Genomic DNA, 20,533 nt, shown 5'->3' with positions numbered 1-20,533 from the left:
CTGTCTTGCTTCTGGAAACGAGTGATTAGTTTGTGCAATGATGTGTCCTCTTCTACTGTTCGTGATTGATTTGTTTTCTTGCCCCGCGCTCGATGGGATCTGGATGTTTGCTTGCGTCTGTCTAAAAAAGGTTTCCCGGATCTAGCCTGTAACAGGCTTGGCAGTGTGGAACCACATGGACTTAATGAAAAGGTAGAATGGTTCTCACTTCTTTGACATCACTGTAAGAATGCAAGCAGTATCAGATGAAGTACAAATTTATTTTTGCTTAATGTACTTGCTATATGACATGAAATTCCTTTTTTGGAGATTGTGGTTCTTTTCTAATTATGTAAAATGGCCTCTAATGATGTATCGGTACATTTTTGGATATTTGGTGATTTCTTCAATTCAAGATGGCCTCTGCATGACGTCGATAACCTATTTTGGAGATTAGGAGATTCCCCTAATTCAAGATGGCCTCCATGTGACGTCAATAGCCTTTCTTGGATTTTAGGTTAATTCCTCCATTCAAGATGGCCCCCGAATGACATCAGTTTCCTTTTTTGGACACTCTACTAATTCAAAATGGCTGCCAAAATTGGCGAGACTTTTTCCATTAAAAGGTCAGCGTCTTTCTGCCACCGACTGTCAATGCTAAAACAGCCGGATGATGCAGACTTTGACCGCACGCGTAAGCCTAGAGAAAATCTTTTTTATTCAACATTGGTGTGGCTATATTGATGCTTTTTGATACCTTTAACATCTTTTTTTACAGCGTGCATAGAGTCCTTATTGAGACGTAGTAGTGACCATCAAAACTAAGTAAGTGTTCCGTGCAGCCTACCGCCGTTCAACAGTAGATGTTACTACATCACTATAAAGATTGTGTTTTTCAATTGTTCGAGGTTTTCAAGACAGTGCCGATATCTGTGTACCGACATCATGCTTGTAAGTGATTCCCTGATGAAGGATTAATTTTCGAAACATTGCAGTGTCGGGATTGATACAGTCAGCATGAAAATATTTTGATCTTGGCGTTATAACAGTGAACATTACCTGCTACAAGTGATAGCTTGATAAATTACTAAAGCATCACACGCTCTGGGGATACCAATGATTATAACACATTCAACATCCACAGCTGTGGGGTTGAAGTTGTATTAGCCCGCAAGGCATCATTAGCCTTTTGAAGGCATTCATATGAGGTTCCCCCAGATGCTGTCACACAATCTTGGTCCACATTTGCGTTAGACTCATTCAAAAATTGGTTACATCTGTCTGTGGCAGGAAAAAGGATCCTAAGAGATAAATTCAAATCCTATGTCATAAGGCATTAAAACTAGATGCCGGGGTGGCAGAAAGATATTAGAATGTCATCACCCAAATACAAATGCAATGGAAAAGGGTGAAGTGGATAACAAAACTCAACTAAATATGTCACAAAAGGAGTTCAAGAAAAGCAGTAACCTGAACAAGAAAAGCTGGAAAGCTATGAGCACAAATGCTCATAGTTTGGGCAATAAAGCTAAAATCACGCACCTAGTATCAACCCGAGCGAGAGCTAGATCCATCGCCAGCCCATCGCTATGGAACGCCTTACCCCTAAATCTAAGAACCCAAGTTGACACCAAAACTTTCAAAAAAGAATTAAAAACCTGGCTTTTAACCAGAGCTTTTTCAGAAGATCTCAACTATCAACACCAACAAACTCCCAACCAGACAACTCCAAAGAAAACAAAGACACCATCCTATCAACTTGTGACAGGCTAATCAAACCATGAACTCTATAACAGAAATCTAAATTTTCCCTATATAATCTAACCCCTTTTACCCCCATTGCTACCCAACTTTATCTGTAAATTGTATTTGTTAAAACTCTAATGTCACTCTCCTAATGTAAACCGTTATGATGGCAAAACCGAATATACGGTATACAAAACATGTTAAAATAAAAATAAATAAATAAATAGTTTGGGCAATAAAATCCCAGATCTGCAAGCCCTAATGATGGAGGCGGACTTGGATGTTGTTGCTGTCAAGGAGACATGGTTCACGGAATCTCATGATTGGGATATGGCAATACTGGGCTATAACTTGTTAAGGAAGGACAGAGAGGACAGGAAAGGGGGAGGGTGGCTCTTTATGTCAGAAACAATATCCAAGCATCTGAGCTGCAAGGAAGATGGGGCAAAGAAGAAGCACTATGGGCCGACCTAAAAAAAGATGATGGGGCATCCATTTTTATTGGAGTGGTTTACAGGCCTCCAAATCAAATGGAAGAGTTTGACAGAGATCTAGTTGAAGACATCCAAAAGATGGGAAAGAAGGGAGAAGTGGTGATTGTTGGAGATTTTAATCTGCTGGATGTAGACGGGAGAATCCCTTCTGCAGAATCTAACAGTAGTAGAGAGATAGTGGATGCCCGGCAAGGGGCGCTGTTCAAACAATTGGTAATGGAACCCACGAGGGAGGGAGCTATACTAGATTTAGTGCTCACTAATGGAGATAATGTCTTTAATGTCCAGGTGGGTGCCCACCTCAGCACCAGTGATCATCAAATGGTATGGTTTCATATCACAAACAGGATACGGAGAAGAAGCACGAAGACCTGAGTTTTGCAGTTCAAAAACACAGACTTTGATGAAATAAAGAAGAACTAGAAGGCTGGGAGAACATGAGAGATATGGAACAACAGTGGGCCAAACTAAAAGGAGCAATAACTAAGGCAACTAATCTATATGTAAGAAAAGCAAAAGAAAATTGAAACCTGTCTGTTTCTCAAAGGAGGTGGCTGTCAAAATAAAAGCTAAAAGAACAGCATTCAAAAAATATAAAGGATCCCAAAGGGAGGAGTACAAGGAAGAATATCTGGTGGAACTGAGGGAGACAAAGAAAGTAATCAAGACAGCAAAAAGTCAAGTGGAAGAAAGGATTGCCAAAGAGGAAAAGCGAGGTGACAAAACATTTTTCAGATACTTCAGAGAAAGGAGAAAAGTGAAAGTAGTATAGTTAAATTGAAAGGTGAAAAGGATCAATATGTGGAGAGAAACGAAGAAATGGCAGAAATATTAAACGAATACTTCAGTTTGGTGTTCACTAAAGAGGACCCTGGAGAAGGTAACAAGAAACTGGAGGGGAGTGGAGTAGATGTAACTTCATTTACAGAAGAGAATGTATGGGAAGAGCTAGGAAAACTGAAAGTGGACAAAGCCATGGGGCCTGATGATGTTCATCCCAGGATACTGAGTGAGCTCAGAGATGTGCTGGCAGGTTCGCTGTATGACCTGTTCAATAGATCCCTAGAAACGGGAGTGGTGCCAAGTGATTGGAGAAGAGCGGTGGTGGTCCCCCTTCATAAGAGTGGGAGCAGACAGGAGGCTGGAAACTACAGGCCGGTTAGCCTCACCTTGGTGGTAGGAAAAGTAATGGAGTCGCTGCTGAAAGAAAAAATGGTGAACTATCTACAGTCAGAAGAATTGCTGGACCAGAGGCAGCATGGATTCACCAGGGGAAGGTCCTGTCAGACAAATCTTTTTGACTTTTTTGATTGGGTGACTAAGGAATCAATCAAGGAAGAGCACTTGATGTCATCTACTTGGATTTCAGCAAAGCTTTTGATACGGTCCCGCACAGGAGGCTTGTGAATAAAATGAGATGCTTAGGAGTGAATGCCGAGGTGGTGGCCTGGATTGCAAAGTGGTTGACGGACAGAAGATAATGTGTGATGGTAAATGGAACTTACTCTGAGGAGAGAGCAGTGTTAAGCGGAGTGCCGCAAGGATAGGTGTTGGAACCGGGCCGGTTGAATATCTTTGTGAGCGACATTGCGGACGGGATAGAAGATAAGGTTTGTCTTTTTGCAGATGAAACTAAGATCTGCAACAGAGTGGACATGCCAGAAGGAGTGGAGAGAATGAGATGGGATTTAAGGAACCTGGAAGAATGGTCGAAAATATGGCAGCTGAGATTCAATGCCAAGAAGTGCAGAGTCATGCATATGGGGTGTGGAAATCCGAAAGAACTGTATTTAATGGGGGGTGAAGGGCTGATGTGCACAGAGCAGGAGAGTGACCTTGGGGTGATAGTGTCTAATGACCTAAATTCGGTGAAACAATGTGACAAGGCGATAGCTAAAGCCAGAAGAATGCTAGGCTGCATAGAGAGAGGAATATCTAATAAGAGAAAGGAAGTGATGATCACCTGGAGAACTGTGTTCAGTTCTGCAGACTATATCTCCAAAGGGACAGGGACAGGATGGAGGCAGTCCAGAGAAGGGCGACCAAAAAGGTGGATGGTCTTCATAAAATGACTTATGAGGACAGATTGAAGAACCTAAACATGTATACCCTGGAGGAGAGGAGGAGCAGGGGTGATATGATACAGACTTTCAGATACTTGAAAGGTTTTAATGATCCATGGTCAACAACAAACCTTTTCCGTTGGAAAAAAATCAGTAGAGCTAGGGGCCACGACTTGAAGCTCCAGGGAGGAAGACTCAGAACCAATGTCAGGAAGTATTTCTTCACGGAAAGGGTTGTGGATGCCTGGAATGCCCTTCTGGAGGAAGGCTAAAACTGTGAAGGATTTCAAAGGGGCATGGGATAAACAGTGTGGATCCATAAAGGCTAGAGGACGGGAATGAAGTGAAGAGCCATGGAGGTGGGTTACTGGAGTGGAGGCTACTATATGGTGATTACTACTCTTCCTCAATAAGCCTTCGCAAGGTTAATGGAACTCCAGCATTGCTCTCTGCTTCAATGGCAGGGGGAAATGTGGAAAAGAGGATTTGCATTCGGACAACAACCAACAAGGACTGAACTTCACAATTTGGGTAAACAAATAAGCGTGGGGGTAGCTTGCTTATTACGGCGGTTACTACCCTAAACCAATTAAGTCTGATACATCACTTTGAATGCATATATAGCGTTGCTTTCTGCTTCAATGGCAGGGGGAAATGTGGAAAACAGGATTTACATTCAGACAATATCCAACAAGGCAATGATCTGTACAGTCTGGGTAAACAAGCATCGGGGTAACTTGCTTGATGTGGCAGTTACTACCCTTAACCATTAAGCCTTATGCTCAGCTTTGGTGCAACTCCAACAATTCTCTCTGCATCAATGGCAGGGGATAGCAGGAAACTTGAATCAAACAGTTACCAACAAGGGCCCTGAAATTGGTGGTTGGTGAAACAGATACGTATGGGAAAATAAGTATGGTAGCTTTGCTGGGCAGATTGGATGGGTCGATTGGTCTTTTTCTGCCGACATTTCTATGTTTCTATTAGTATCCTTGAAGGTTACATTTCTCCGAACCATGCTGTTTCTAGCAAGGAGAGAGAAGGAAGAAAGGTGAGGCACAGAGGTCGAAGCCGTCTGAGACCGACTGACGCAACAGTCTCCTCCCCTTGTGTACATTTGAAAAGTGCTTTGGAGCACATGGCTGCTTACCTCCTGACTCTTAGGTCTCATTTGTTCTCAGGAGATGAGTAAGCCAATCTGCGAGGGGGGAGGGCACTGCGGGAAGGTTGTGGGACATCTGGATTTTCTCCTCTTCCTTTTGCTGGCAGGGACAGCTGGGAGACTGCAGGACAAATCTGGAGCACCTTTTGAATACTATTGAAACTCTTCAATGTTATGTAATGTAGTGACAGTTATTCACCAGAGTGGCACCAAGCTGCTGGCAATTACTTTCAAAAAGGAGATAGAGCAGCTTTTAAACTAGAACAAGGGGGGAAAACAGACAGTCACTCAGCAACTACCCCGTTGTTGCCTGGGTTGCCGCCTCAATATGCATCTTACCAAGATGTATTCTCAAAAGAAACTGCTGATGTGTTACCTCCACACAGATCATACGACTGCGTAATTAATTTGAAGCCAAATACGGAACCACCCAAAGGAAGGGTCTACCCTCTCTCCCTAGTGGAGAATAAGGCGATGTCGGAGTACATCCAGGAGAATCTCCAGAAAGGCTTCATAAGACCTTTTAAGTCTCCTGCTGGCGCAGGATTTTTCTTCCTGGGGAAAAAGGCTGGAACGTTACGTCCATGCATTGACTACAGAGGTCTGAATGAGATCAACATAAAGGACCGCTACCCTTTACCACTCATCTCGGAGCTATTTGATAGATTACAGGGAGCCAAGATATTCTCCAAGCTTGACCTCAAAGGAGCGTATAATTTAGTTCGCATTCGCTTTGGCGATGAATGGAAAACGGCTTTTAATACCCGGGATGGACCTGGTGATGCCCTTCGGCTTGTGCAACGCTCCGGCTGTCTTCTAAAACATGATGAACGATATTCTGCGTGATTTACTCTACCAATCTGTCGTTGACTACTTAGACGACATCTTGATATTTTCTCAGGACCTGCAATCCCATCTGGAAGATGTCAAAAGAGTTCTGCAGAGTTCTGCAGAGACTTCACGAGAACCGCTTGTATGCCAAATTGTCTAAATGTGAATTTCATAAAGAATCCGTGCCCTTCTTAGGTTACATTGTCTCAAACAATGGTTTCCAAATGGACCCTCAGAAGCTTGAGAGTATTCAAAAATGGCTACAGCCCACGGGCCTAAAAGCTCTAAGAAGATTTTTGGGATTTACCAATTACTACCAGACCTTTATTAAAAATTTGTTACGGTCGTGGACCCTTGGGCCGGTTGGGACAGAGGATGGAATGCTGTGGAAATCCACAGCAAGCGTTCCAGCCGGGAGGCGGCACGGAAGAGACTCGGAAGAGGCTTCACCATTGGAAGTCCGAGGTCCCCCCAGGAGGAGCCCGTAGGGACCCGGACCTCTTGGACTTAGGTGAGAACCTATGCGACCAAGGATCCAGGCAGCGGCTGAAGAGATGGACGAAAGTTGGGCCCAGGTAGCTGGAGAGTCTTCACCCTTGGAAGCCCGCGGCTCCCCCTGGAGGAGCCCGTGAGAGCCCGAGCTGCTGGTACTTAGGAGAATTCTCTGGGCCAGCAAATACTGGATACCTGAGGTGAGGAAGAAGCCAGAGTCAGAGTCCAGGAGTGGAGCCAGGTCAGAAGCCAGGAGTCAGAGGTCCAAACCAAAGCCAGGGATGAAGCAGAAGACGGAGTCGTGGACGAAGCTGGGTCAGAAGTCAGAGGTCAGAAGTCAACACCAAACCAGGAACAGAAGCTGGAGAAGAAGCCATGGGACGGAGCCGGGTTGGAAGCCAAAGGTCAGTCATTGATACCAAAAACCAAGGGGCGAAAGCTAAAGACAGGTCAGGAGACGAGGCCAAGCCAAGCCAGAAGACAGTAGAGATGATCCAGGATCCTATGCAGCAACTAGATGCTCTGAAACCAGAGGGAACCTCGTTGCAAGGCAAAGGCTTGATAGAGCTGCAAGATTTAAATACCCTGCAGCGTGTGACGTCATCCGGAGGCCGTCCTAGGATTTCCCGCGCTGGCCCCTTTAAGGGTCGAGACCCTGCGCGCCGCATGCCTTGGGGGCGGGGCCCAGCGCGTTAGGTTGGCGGCGTCTCCCTCGAGCAGGGAGAGCCGCGGCAGGCTGAAGATTGGGCCTATGCAGCCGAGAAGAGCTCCGTGCGGGCCGGGCCGGCCCCGAGGTAGGAGGAGGGACTGGGGCCCGGCCCGGTCCCATAACAGTAAGTTTGGGAATACCTCCTGTCATGGGATGGATACGGACCAGAAGAAAACTCTTGGGAACCATTGGCTAATATCATGGACAAAGAGATGCTTCATCAGTTTCATCGATCGCATCCTCAAAAACCTAGACTAGGTAGGGGGTATGGAGGGGGCCCTTTGAAGGGGAGTACTGTTGCGTCAGTCTGTCTCAGATGGCTGCGACCTCTGTGCCTCACCTTTCTTCCTTCTCTCTCCTCAAGCCTTGGGAAGATGGCTGCTGCCACATCTTCATGCCGCTCTCTCCGGTGTCCCCGGATCGGCAGCGGCGACAGTGTTAGCCATGATTTTCCTGAGAGCCTCCTAGGGTGCGCGCGCGCACGCCACCCACGTCTTTATTCACGTCATGGCGGAAACCTTGGGAGCGTCCCCTCCGAGTGATGTCATCACATCCTGGTATTTAGCCTGCCCTTCGTTTGCTAACAAACTGAGTTAGCAAGGATTGGATTGCTTCCGATCGAAGCTGCTCTGCCGCTTCCCAGCTGCCACAGGAAGTTCTCTCTGCCCTTCGGGGTTTTTCTTCACTAATCTGGGTACCCGCTCCTCGGGGGCCCTTCTGCTCTATTTCAGGTACCTATCTTGGGATACCGGGTACTTGTTCCTCGAGGGCCTACTCTCCCTAATCTGGTGCCTGCCACTGAACTACTTCTGCCTGCCAGGACCTTCAACAATACAGCTTCTGCTTCAGTGAGTACTAACCCTTTCAGTCTATCTCACCTTCGGCTTCAGCGCCCTGTGTCTACATCCGGGACCTGTCCCTGCTACGCCACGCTGCCTATCACCTACTCGAGTGTGAAACTGGTCTCCTCTGCTGAGGACCCCTGGACTACTTCTGCTGGGTTATCTTCACTGCTGCCCGCTCCCTGGGCAGTACCATCGAGCTGTACAATAAATACAACTTCTCTGTGTCTGTGTGTATAGAGTCATGCCTAGTACTGTGGTTCCTCATGGGGCTCCTCCCCATGGGAGTGACCATCACAGCAGTACCCAAGAATCCTCTCCAACACCTCAAAACCATAACAGAGACAGAGTTGAGAAGGGGGGAAGGGGGAGAGAGATCACACTGTTTACCCTTTTCCACTGAGAAAATTGACTATTTAATCCTACTCTCTGTTTCCTGTCTTTTAACCAGTTTGTAATCCACGAAAGGACATCGCCTCCTATCCCATGACTTTTTAGGTTTCTTAGAAGCCTCTCATGAGGGACTTTGTCAAATGCCTTTTGAAAATCCAAACACACTACATCTACCGGTTCACCTTTATCCACATGTTTATTAACCCCTTCAAAAAAATGAAGCAGATTTGTTAAGCAAGACTTCCCTTGGGTAAATCCATGTTGACTGTGTTCCATTAAACCATGTCTTTCTATATGCTCTACAATTTTTTTTTTTTTTTTTAATTGTCTTTATTAATTTTTTAAAACATTACAAAGAAAAACTTTGCACAGAAATTCTGTAACATTATTTCTAGATATGTATAATACATTTGAAACATCATCTATTTAATTAGACCACAAGTAAAAGAAAAAAAGGAAATTAAAAAATATAGAGGAGAGCAGAGAAATATGGGATTTTCAAAAAAAAAAGTAACATTAATATCTATCAAGATTGAGTCACAATAAATTAATTTACCTCTTTTACTATGATCTGGTTTGGTCAGCCCGGTTCCTGATTAGGAGAGGAGGTTATAAATGCTCCCTTTCTTGAGTCTATGAATACTCTAAGCTGTTCCGGGGCATAAAAAATATATACATTTCTATTATACGTAACCACCCCTTTACAGGGGTATCTCAGAAGAAACTTTGCCCCCAATGTAATCACTTCTTGTCTCATAGAAAGGAAGACTTTCCTCCTCTCTTGAGTAGTTTTAGATAAATCCGGGAATATCTGGATTTTTTGGCCCATAAAACTCTCATTAATATTCTGAAAATAACACTTCATAAACAAGCTAACATCCAATTCAGAGGGTAAGGAAATCAGTAAAGTCGCCCTTTCGTAAATTTCTATTGAGGATTCTAATATTTCTGTCAAGTTGTTTAAATTTACTTGTGGTGGATTACTTTCTCTATTCTTATTGAATGGGAGAAAATAAATCTTATTTATACATGGAATCTGATCATGAGTCATTTTCAGACCCTCTAACATATATTTCCTCAATGTCATTCGGGGGGATTCCCCTATGACTTTTGGAAAGTTTAAGAGTCTAAGATTCAGTCTACGAAGACTGTTTTCAATGAATTCCACTCTTCTGTTGGTGGCTAACTTATCTTGAATTAACACTTGGCATACATTTTGAGACGTTTTTACTGCTGTTTGTAATTCCAATATTTTGCTTGAGTTGTCACATATTTTAACATCTTGTTCTTGGGACAATTTATCCAATTTCCCGGACATTGAGTTCAGTTGCCTCGTCAGCCCTTGAAAACGCGGGCCATAAGAAGCTACTAATTCCCAAAGAGACTCTAAGGTAACCGGGCCTTCCTTAATTGTTTCAGAGACTGCAGCCTCTCCTTGCACCCCTACCAGCTCTTCTCCTTCCAAATTTTCACCAACATGTTGCAGCTCTGAGCTCCCTTGCTCATTTGATGTACCCAGTTCATAGCACACTGTGTCCACTCCCTCCAATTTGTTCACTGAACTCACCGGTGCTGTGTTCAAATTAGTGTTCACAAGTGGTAAAGACTGACCTGGAGCAATTGGTGTCCGCAGATCTGGAGGGCTCAATGTTGTTTCCCAGGATAAACGCGATGCTCCCAACAACGCTTCATCAGCGGGACTTTTAGCTCCTCCTCCTTGGTAAATGGCTGTTAGTTCGGGGATAGTTTTTTGCCCGGGTAGTAAAGAGGGTGTTGAGGGAAACACCCTCACACGACCTTTCCTCTTTGGAGGCATTATATTGCCTCTTCTTGAGAACTACAGGCAAGCCGATTCCCAACAGCTGTTTTGTGACTTCTTATATATCTCCTCTATGGCAGCTGAGCTAACCGAAGGACAATCCTCGCCTATTCCGTCTATTCCGGACTAAGCCGGACAAAGCCGCGCGCCGGCGGCTGCGGTGCGCCGTAAAGCGCCGATTTTGTAGGCGCCTCGGGTCCCAAAGATGACGTCGGGGCCGGCAAGGGTTTGTTGGAAAGTCACTCCTGCAGCTCACCCAGGTGCTCCTCCACGCTCAGGCTCAGCTGCAGCCTGAACGCCGCAAAGCGCCGATTTTGTAGGCGCCTCGGGTCCCAAAGATGACGTCAGGGCCGGCAAGGGTTTATTGGAAAGTCACTCCTGCAGCTCACCCAGGTGCTCCTCCACGCTCAGGCTCAGCTGCAGCCTGAACGCCGCAAAGCGCCGATTTTGTAGGCGCCTCGGGTCCCAAAGATGACGTCAGGGCCGGCAAGGATTTGTTGGAAAGTCACTCCTGCAGCTCACCCAGGTGCTCCTCCATGCTCAGGCTCAGCTGCCATGCTCTACAATTTTGATCTTTAGAATAGTTTCCACTCATTTTCCTGGCACTGAAGTCAGGCTCACTGGTCTTTAGTTACCTGGATCACTCCTGGAGCCCTTTTTAAATATTGGGGTTACATTGGCCACCCTCCAATCTTCAGGTACAATGGATGATTTTAATGATAGGTTACAAATTTTAACTAATAGATCAGAAATTTCATTTTTGAATGCTGTGACAGTCAAAAAAGCAAACAGAATGTTAGGAATTATTAGGAAGGGAATGGAGAATTAAACAGAGCATGTCATAATGCCTCTGTATCGCTCCAGGGTAAGACCACACCTTGAGTACTGTGTACAATTCTGGTCGCCGCAGTTCAAGAAAGATATAGTTACGATGGAGAAGGCACAGAGAAGGGCGATCAAAATAATAAAGGGGATGGACCTGCTCCCCTATGAGGAAAGACTAAAGAGGTTAGGGCTGTTCAGCTTGGAGAAGTGACGGCTGAGGCGGGATTTGATAGAGGTCTAGAACGGATAAACGTGAATCGGTTATTTACTCTTTTGGACAATAGAAGGACTAGGGGAACTCCATGAAGTTAGCATGTAGCACATTTAAAACTAATCGGAGAAAATTCTTTTTCACTCAATGCATAATTAAACTCTGGAATTTGTTGCCAGGGGATGTGGTTAGTGCAATTAGTGTAGCTGGGTTTAAAAAAGGTTTGGATAAGTTCTTGGAGGAGAAGTCCATTACCTGCTATTAATCAAGTTGACTTAGAAAATAACCATTGCTATTACTAGCATCAGTAGAGTGGGTTATACTTAGTTTTTGGGTACTTGCCAGGTACTTGTAACCTGGATTGGCCACTGTTGGAACCAGGATGCTGGGCTTGATGGACCCTTGGTCTGACCCAGTATGGCAATTTCTTATGTTCTTATACTCCTTATATACATTTCTTTATGATAGGATGGTGCTTTGCACCCACCGAAAGTTTCTACCAAAGATTGTGTCAGCTTTCCATATCAATCAAGTCATCATGCTATCTAAGTTCTTCTTGAAACCTCACGCACATGAAAGTAAGAAAGTCCTTCATACCTTAAGACTGTAATCAGGCCTTAGTTTACTACAAGAGAAGGCCTCATTGTCAGATTTATTAACTATTTGTCTCTTACAGTTCCAATAGATTAGTCATAGCAGTGGCTAAATGTATATTGTCCAACAGGCTAGCAGACTGCATTGCACAACACTATAGGCTAGTGGGCTTTCAAATTACAGCCACTATCAAGGCTCATCAAGTTGGAATCCTGACGTATCAGCGGCTCATCTGCAAGTTGTGCCTGTCAAAGACATCTGTAAAGCTGCATTGTGTTTGTTAGTACACACCTTTACATCCCATTATTGTCTGGACAATCTGTCAAAGAGTAACAGTAAATTCAGACAACTGTTTTGCATAGCATATGCTCTCAGTAATCTACTCTCCAGGGTGGGGTTCAGGTTGTTTATTCAAGGGATCACTACAGGTACCGCCATCCAAATCTACCAGACACAGCACGCTAAGAGATCGGGCGTTCTCTACAGCCAGTCCAACGTTATGGAACTCCATCCCCCCTAATCTCAGACTGGAACCATGCATATCAACCTTCAAAAAAAGACTAAAGACCTGGATATTCTTACAAGCATTCCAGGACTCCAATTGATATCACACCTCAACGTCATCCCTCAACTCCATCTACTATAGTTAGCCTTTTTGAATTAATAACCTGTCCTTTCTCTTCCTCCTTCGCCAAGTTCTAGTCACCCTGTTAAATGTAATCTGCCTTTCTCCGCACCATTGTTATAGTTATGTTTTACTATGCACCCCTGTTTTATGTGAACCAGCATGATGTGATTGCGATCTCGAATGCCGGTATATAAAAATCCGAAATAAATAAATAAATAAATAAAATAAATGTTCCACTGCAACCCCACGTGTTATGGCTAATTCAGCCCTGCTTATGCATGGAAAAATCAAGTTTGTTTACTGTAAACTGTGTTTCCTGAAGATAGCAGAATGAATTGGTCATACTAAATACCCGCCTCCTGGAGAGTTTGCTAACTAGCTAGATTTAGCTCTTACATGGACTGAGGGGGCGGGGCCAAGAGGCAACATCTGAATGGGAATTCCTGCACATAGAGGTAGATTTTAAAAGTGTTGCTCATGCAAAAGTGGCCACATACGCATATATACAGGCTGCGTGCGAGCAACACGAATTTTAAGAATCCACGAAGTATGTGCGTACATACCCATGCACATATCAAGAATAAGGGGGTGGAAAAGGGGCAGGGATTGGGCAATACAGGGTGGGGCTAAGACTTGCATGCAGAACTCCAAATTTTAAAAAAGCTGACCATGGCGCGCGTCCGTGTGTTATCCGCGTAATTTTGCTGCGGGTCCTGATGAGGAGCAAGTCTATAGATCGCGAGTGTTGAGGCTTTCAGCACAGTGTGAAGGTTCGGGGTGAAGTGGGGTGCTTACAGAATGACGAACCAGAGGGGTCTTGAAGACCTCAATATCAACTGGACAGACTGGTGGATTAATTGGAAAAACTGGTTTTTCTCTCACGCAAACATGATTAAAAATCATCCTGCACACGCGCATTAAAGGCGCTAAAGCCCTAGCGGAAATACTTGGACATTTACTCGAGCTGCCTCTTAAGATTATGCGTGGTAGGGCAATTTTAAATGATATGCACGCCCTTGCACGCACGATATAAATTGCAGTGTATCTCCGTTTGCATGCCAACATGCGCATTTATGGGTGCACGCACCTTCCTTTTAAAATTAGCCAGATAGTAAATAGAGAAAAAGGTCAACTAGCTATGAAAGAGAGGTCCTTTCAGTGCCGCTGGATGACGTCTCCCACATGTTAAGGCTAATTCATCCTGCTATCTGTGGAAAACACTGTTTATGTTAAGCTAACTTGCTTTATCCAGGCACATTCCTATGAAAATTCTCCTTATATTGCCTGCACTCTAACTATATCTTCAGAGGCATCAAAGAAAGCAAAATATTTTGTGCTACTTCTTTTATTTGCAACACAACGCAATACGATACTTAAATCTTTCCAGACTAATACCAGGAATGCGCAACCTGAAAGATGTCCCTCGTGGTGGTAAACTCATACTTTAGGATGGACCACTCTTGGCATCTCTGTTCTAGTAGCTGCATATATGCTAAATGAGGCTTCTCGTCCAGTTGCCCCCAGCCTTTCTGGCCTGTACAGATATGAGGAAGGAAGATTGAGGTGGAGCTGTCATGATACTAGTGCAGACGTTGCATATTGTATTATGTATGAGGTCCTGTGAATATATCCTTTCATGGGCAGGCCAGCTGTGAAGGGAGAATGAGGAATAAAGAATTTGCAGATGGTAACAGGTGTTTTGTTTTTTAAAAAACATTTAAGCAAATGTTGGCCTCACCTGGCAGTTCTATCTTTGTTACAGGTTGCTAAGCCATTAATGGTATTTTTATTTCACTGTAATAAGCAGTTTACTGGGGTTTTCAACATTTGATTTCTATGGAATATTGCAGAGGGTATGTAAATGAAGCAGACTTGCAGTATAAATGTGGGCAGCACTATTGGGGTTATTGCCCTTTAAGCTGACATCATGCTTCATGCATGTTCATTGCAGTTTCCCCACCTTTTTCTGTAGGGTGTCAATGTCACACAAGGCTTCTTGGAAAAGGGTCATGCATACTGTAATGAGGCTGATCAATGTAGAGCAGGGCTGGGCTCAAATTTCACCATACGCTCATTCCACTGCTATTCAGCCTTCTGCGCAGTCTCTGCTTAAACTTTAAATCCTTGTTTTTTTATTTGCTGGCCTTCCTGAATAATTTAATAGAGGATGTAAATATTGTTTAAAAAGTTAACCATTTCCTTACCTACAGCTGTGGGGGCAGGGGGCTACTTGTGCTTGCACTCCCCTCTTTCCCAGTGTGCCTGTGCACTTTCAGGTTGGCCAATAGTGGCCTAGCTGGCTTCAACATGGGGAGCTGTCGGGACAGGGGATCCTAGAAGTCAGCACTGGCAGAGAGGAGCAGATCCTCTACTCGTGCCAGCAAATATTAACGTTCAGATGCTTAAATGGTAAGAATTTACTTACTGTTTAAACAGTATTTTACATGCCAAATAGCTATTCATCACAGATTTCTTTCTGGCTTCAGACTGAGTGAATTGATCCCTTTAAAAACAGGATAGAAGTTTCACAGTGTATTTTTTTTGCACCAGTTTTTGCTTGTACCTTTTTTTCCTGTGCAAGGTTTTCATTCTAAAAGTTGCAGAAAATGAAACGGTTTATCAAAGATACACTGTATTAAAACTGTGCAAGCAAATAACGTGGACTTTTTGCCCTGTTTTTGTCCCAACCTGTCAGTCTAATTAAGGCCTAGATTCACTAAGCTGCGATTTTTTTTATTGCAGGAGGGACCCAGTATCGTGGCGTGAGGGGGGCTGTCCCGCGCTATTGGGTCCTTCCCCATCAAAATATTGCGGTAATATGACTGCGTTCGTTTGTTTTGTGGAAAAATTCCACAAGCCAAAAGAATGCGGCTGGGGCATAGAAAACATGCAATGACAGCTCCCAGATGTCTTACTGGACCCCCTGTCCAACCTGTGTCCGGTCGGCATCATTTTCCAGAATGGTGCCGACCAGCCTTTGCCCCTACCATTTGAAAATCCTACAGCGTGGTAGGGGCAAAGGCCGGTCAGTGCCATTTTGGAAAATGGTGCCAATCGGGCCCAGGACTAGGGGGCACCCTGAGCCTTCCACTCTCTACCAACAATATTTTTAAATTTAAGGAGGGTCCAGGGTGAGGATAGTAGTCCATCAGGGTTTTTTGGAGGGGGTTGGGGAGAGGGGGGGACCTTATCTGGCTTTAAATTTAATGGAAAGGGGGGCCGGGGGTGTACGCAGGGGTTTGCAATAAGGAGGGGGGTCAGCTATTGGACCAGGGTGGGGGGGGGTAGATTGAATGGGAGGGAGGTGGACTGGGTTGTCACTGTGCAGCTCGCTTTATCTATTTTTATGCTTTTTTTTTTTTTTTTGCAGGGCCACCTCAAATGGTAGTCCTGAGGTGAGTGGGGGAGTCTAGTAAGACCTCTGGGGACTTTTGTCAACTTTGGGGAGGTGGAGGAGATGTGCTGGGGCACGTGGCCCTTTAATTCTAGCATGGGAGCATTGGAATTCGCATTAGGGTCCCTGTGCTCCCATGTTAGAATAACTTTTTTTCCCAAAAACTATAAATAAAATAATATGGCTGAAAAATTTCTAAGTCAGCTGTTTTATTTTATTTACATAGAATTTGCTATACATTAGCTGCGTTGCATGTATTATGCAATTTTATGCATACAAATGCATGCAGAGCAGCTAATTTTAATAGGGGAGGCTTTAATGCAGATACAATGCGCGATATCGCTGCAATAGGTCTATATCGGATGATTATATAGCATTTATCGCGGAATACATGCTTTTTAATGTGCATTGTAGCCCTATCACAGCTTGATAAATTTCCCTATTTTTGTAGTTTTAAATAATGAAAATCTAATTCTTTCACAGGATATAGTTCGGACAGAGGCTCGGCGTAAAAATCTCCTCATTCTGATTATGCATTACCTTTTGCAAGAAGGGTATGTTATCATTTTTTCTAAACAATGTTGAATTAAATGTTTTGCTTTATGACAGATCTTATTTATGCAGGAAGATGAAATACACATTAAAAGAATACTGTGTATTAATAAACCAAAGGAAAAGAGCTTGTTCACTAAAGAAAAATGACAAAATAATCTAATTAAAAAGCAAACATTTTTTTTTATTATCTGATCAGAGACTGTGTAGTCATTACACACTGCAGTGCCAGTGGAAGAATATGTTTGTATTTACTAAGGCCAGCTTCTTCATAATGAAAATAGATCACCAAAAAACTTATCAACAGAGATATGGGAAACCTGCCGACCCTTGCGTTCTCAATTTTATATATCCCATTTCCAGTACTGTCACATTGTTAAACAAGGAACTTGATGTGGCTGTGCTAAGTCTCAGTTGCTCAGTGTTTTCCTTAATCTTTCGTCATTTACACTACAAAGAAATAAAGGTTTGCAATTAAGTGGCAGTATATAACTTTTGTTGGAACAACCCAAGGTATTACCTGTACTTGTTTACCAACCCTTTTCGTTGTGTATTTAAGCAGTTGAAAGCACCTTGGGCAAGATCCGTGAACAATCTGCTGTGTGAATGTACAATATTATGTTTGCTGGTGGTAAATAATAATATTAATGCTGTTTCATTTGCAGCATTGTTGTCCCTGTTCTCTATTTTACTCAAATATGGAATAAAGTGAGCCTGGTCTGGTGACTCAGTGACAGTGCCCAGCAGCACCATGCGGAGGACCTTTAAACCCTTCAGAAATGGCTCAAGCCTTTTATTTTATAACTTACACATCATTGATAGCAGAAGTAAAGTTACACAGCAAGGGACCTTGGTGCACGCCGGGGCCTGAAATGCCCATGCCCGTCCTGAACACACCCATTCCCTGCCCCTTTTTGGAAACTTTTCAGATATGTTCGCAGTGGGCTTTACGCACACATCTGGGTGCTTTCTAAAATACAGTCGGTGCGTGTGAGCCCGAATTCTTCGCACATCCCCTAATTGATGCACACGCCAGGCTTTTAAAATTCACCTATAATTGTTTATGGACTTTTCCTCCAAAAACATTGTCCAAACTCCTTTTAAATCCAGCTATGCTAGATGCCTTGACCACATCCTTTGACAATGAAGTCCACAGCTTAATTGTGCGATGAGTAAACAAATACATTTTCCAATTTGTTTTAAATCTATTTGCTAGTTTCATGGCATATCCTCTAGTCCTTATAATATTTGAAAGGATAAATAACCATTCCCTGTTTATCTGCTCCACGCCACTCATGATTTTATAAATGTCTATCATATCCCCTCTCTGGCCGAGTTTCGCTCTTTCTCACAGAGCTGCCTCAGGGGCAATCAATTGGAGCAGGGCTGATATCTGCAAGGTAATTGCCACATAAATGTATGCAAGCTCATCAAATACCTGTGGAACCAGAATTTGTATCGAGTCTGCAGCCTTCTGCAACGATCCAATCGGGGTATGCAGCAAGTGCCATCGAGCAGCACCATTCAAACAAATGGCTGAAGAGTCCTTTTTTAGCTTTTTTTCATAAGGGAACTGTTCCATTCCCTTTATCAATTTTGTTCCCCTTCTCTGCACCTTCTTCTAGTTCTTTTGTATCTTTCTTGATCTGGACAAGGTCACCCTGACTGGCTTGACTGTGTTTATGAATTTTCTGACATAGGTAGGAGCCAGGAAGGGCAGACACTGTAGATGGCAGAACCCACAGCAGGAATATGATTGTCTACAGTGAGACACATATCACACCACTAGCAAGAGGGGACTGATTGAATCAAGTGTAGAGCCCTAACCGAGGCCTGTATTTAAATCCGACAGAGATACAAGTTCCCTGTTCTTTGTTCTGTTGGCTTTTGTATTCCTGACCTTGGAACCCTGATGCCAGTACTTGCTGGAACCTGCCTCCTGAGCTCTGGCTCTTTATTATTATTATGTATTACTCTTGATATATTGCTATTCTAAAATAATCACAGCAGTTAACAAAAAATAAATTACATCTTCAATAAAAAGCACTAATACAGTGCTCCCAAACTCTAAACCCTGTCCTATACAGCCCTCGCTCCAGAAGTGGAGGGCCCCAAGCCAGCGCAGATTCAAACGTCCTGTTGCAGTAAGTCTCCTGCTTCCATCTGTCCGTGGTCTGACCAGTCTTGACAGATGTATTTTACTATGGAAGAAAATACCAAAAAGTATGGTCGGGATTGTAGAGCCTAAGGGTTATGTGGATGGGCTATATGGTCTGTCTCTGCCGAAATGTTTCTGTTTGCCTTCCCATGGACAAGTGTGTTACATAGAAACACAGCTTGGCCAGACAGTAACTGAGAGCTGCTCTGGAGCTGTGACAGCATGGGAAGTCCAGTGAATGAAAGTAAAGATTTTTAGTCTTTACCAGAAAGCAATGGAAAGTTTGTTCTACTCATCCGCATGTGCTGTCGCATGGCCCACTCTCACGACTGGTGAGCTTTATTTTTAATTCTTAAAATATTGACAGTTCTTTACAATTAGAATATATTGTTTTGAACTATTTAGACTATCTCTGTTCACCGTTTCACTCATGGGGATTTAAAGAATCTTGAACTGACCTATTTTATTTCAGTGCTTTGGTTTTACTTATATGTGGTCTTTTGAAATCACTAGGTATGTTGATGCTGCCAAAACTCTTGAACAGGAATCCAAATTAGGTCTGCGTCGCTTTGAAGTTTGTGATAACATAGATCTTGAGACAATTTTATTGGAATATGAAAGTTATTATTATATAAAATTCCAAAAATATCCCAAAGTCACCAAAAAGACAAGAGATGCAGGTATGTAGTTTTTTGTTTTTTTTTTAACAAAATTTGATGCCAGGGATGTGCTAGCGTCTGGTGCACTCACACCAGTGAAAATCAGGTGTGGACCATGCTGACATGCTCAGGCTGCTTTTTCACTCCTGTTGCTTCTTAACCAAGGTACAAGCTGAAGAACTAGATTTGAATATATCTGCAGCACTTCAGGGGGTAGTCATTGTCTGCGGAATTGTGTTGTTAGGACCATTTTACTTTATTGTTCAATAAGAACAGAAATGAATAGAAAAATTGCATACTAGTTCACTTTTCTGTTTAAATTAAAAATATGAATAACTTAGAGTTCGTGCCAAAGAACATTGTACATAGAGAACAAATTCTCTGGGTACCCTTTATGAATTCCTGCTGTTCACTTGTCAGAGAATAAGTCCCATGGTTTGACAGACACTTTAGCACTTACTGGAAGTTGATATGTTGTGAAGTGTTCGGCTCAGAATGTTCGATGGGAACAGACAACCACATCTTCTGTGCTTTTGCTGGGTTTATATTAGACGTTACGCCATAAAGTAACTGTGGCTGCGGGCCCTGTAAGATGCTTTGAAACCATTGGGCCACAGAATTATTCAGGCAACACACCGAGATAGAAAAACAGTTTCTTGGCATCAGCTCTGGAGGTCCTTCTTTAATACAAGGTCCCAAACAACAGTTTTTATACAGCAAAACAGTTCTTACCCTTATGTCAGCATAAGGCTGCTTTTTCTTAAAACAAGGTCTAATCTATTTTCCTAAAACAGGGAATGGCTTGATCTGGTCCACCACTATGAAGAGCAATGGGGAAGGGGGTTATTGGGATCCATAGATCATTCTAGACAGTGTTTTGAGAAGTTTGATGAGATCTTGGATGCCATAGGAGCCAAGAGGAAGTGTGGGGATTCCGAAGGAACCCATAACCCAGTCTCTTCAGCAGGGCCCTTTTAACTGG

The 20,533-nt window shown here is 43.5% G+C and overlaps 1 protein-coding gene across 2 annotated transcripts in view; it reads left to right on the top strand.

Annotated features, from left to right (window-relative positions):
• KATNAL2 (katanin catalytic subunit A1 like 2) overlaps positions 1–20,533 on the top strand; it is a 296,579-nt gene that overhangs the window by 34,144 nt on the left and 241,902 nt on the right. For both annotated transcript variants that reach the window (XM_029580510.1, XM_029580502.1), the window contains exons 2-3: positions 16,666–16,736; positions 19,406–19,572. In XM_029580510.1, the coding sequence (XP_029436370.1) occupies positions 16,666–16,736; positions 19,406–19,572 (238 nt within the window). The remainder of the gene's footprint in view (positions 1–16,665; positions 16,737–19,405; positions 19,573–20,533) is intronic.

Source organism: Rhinatrema bivittatum, chromosome 1 (genome assembly GCF_901001135.1).
Source record: "Rhinatrema bivittatum chromosome 1, aRhiBiv1.1, whole genome shotgun sequence".
Taxonomy (NCBI): domain Eukaryota; kingdom Metazoa; phylum Chordata; class Amphibia; order Gymnophiona; family Rhinatrematidae; genus Rhinatrema; species Rhinatrema bivittatum.
This window is presented reverse-complemented; position numbering and strand designations above follow the sequence as displayed.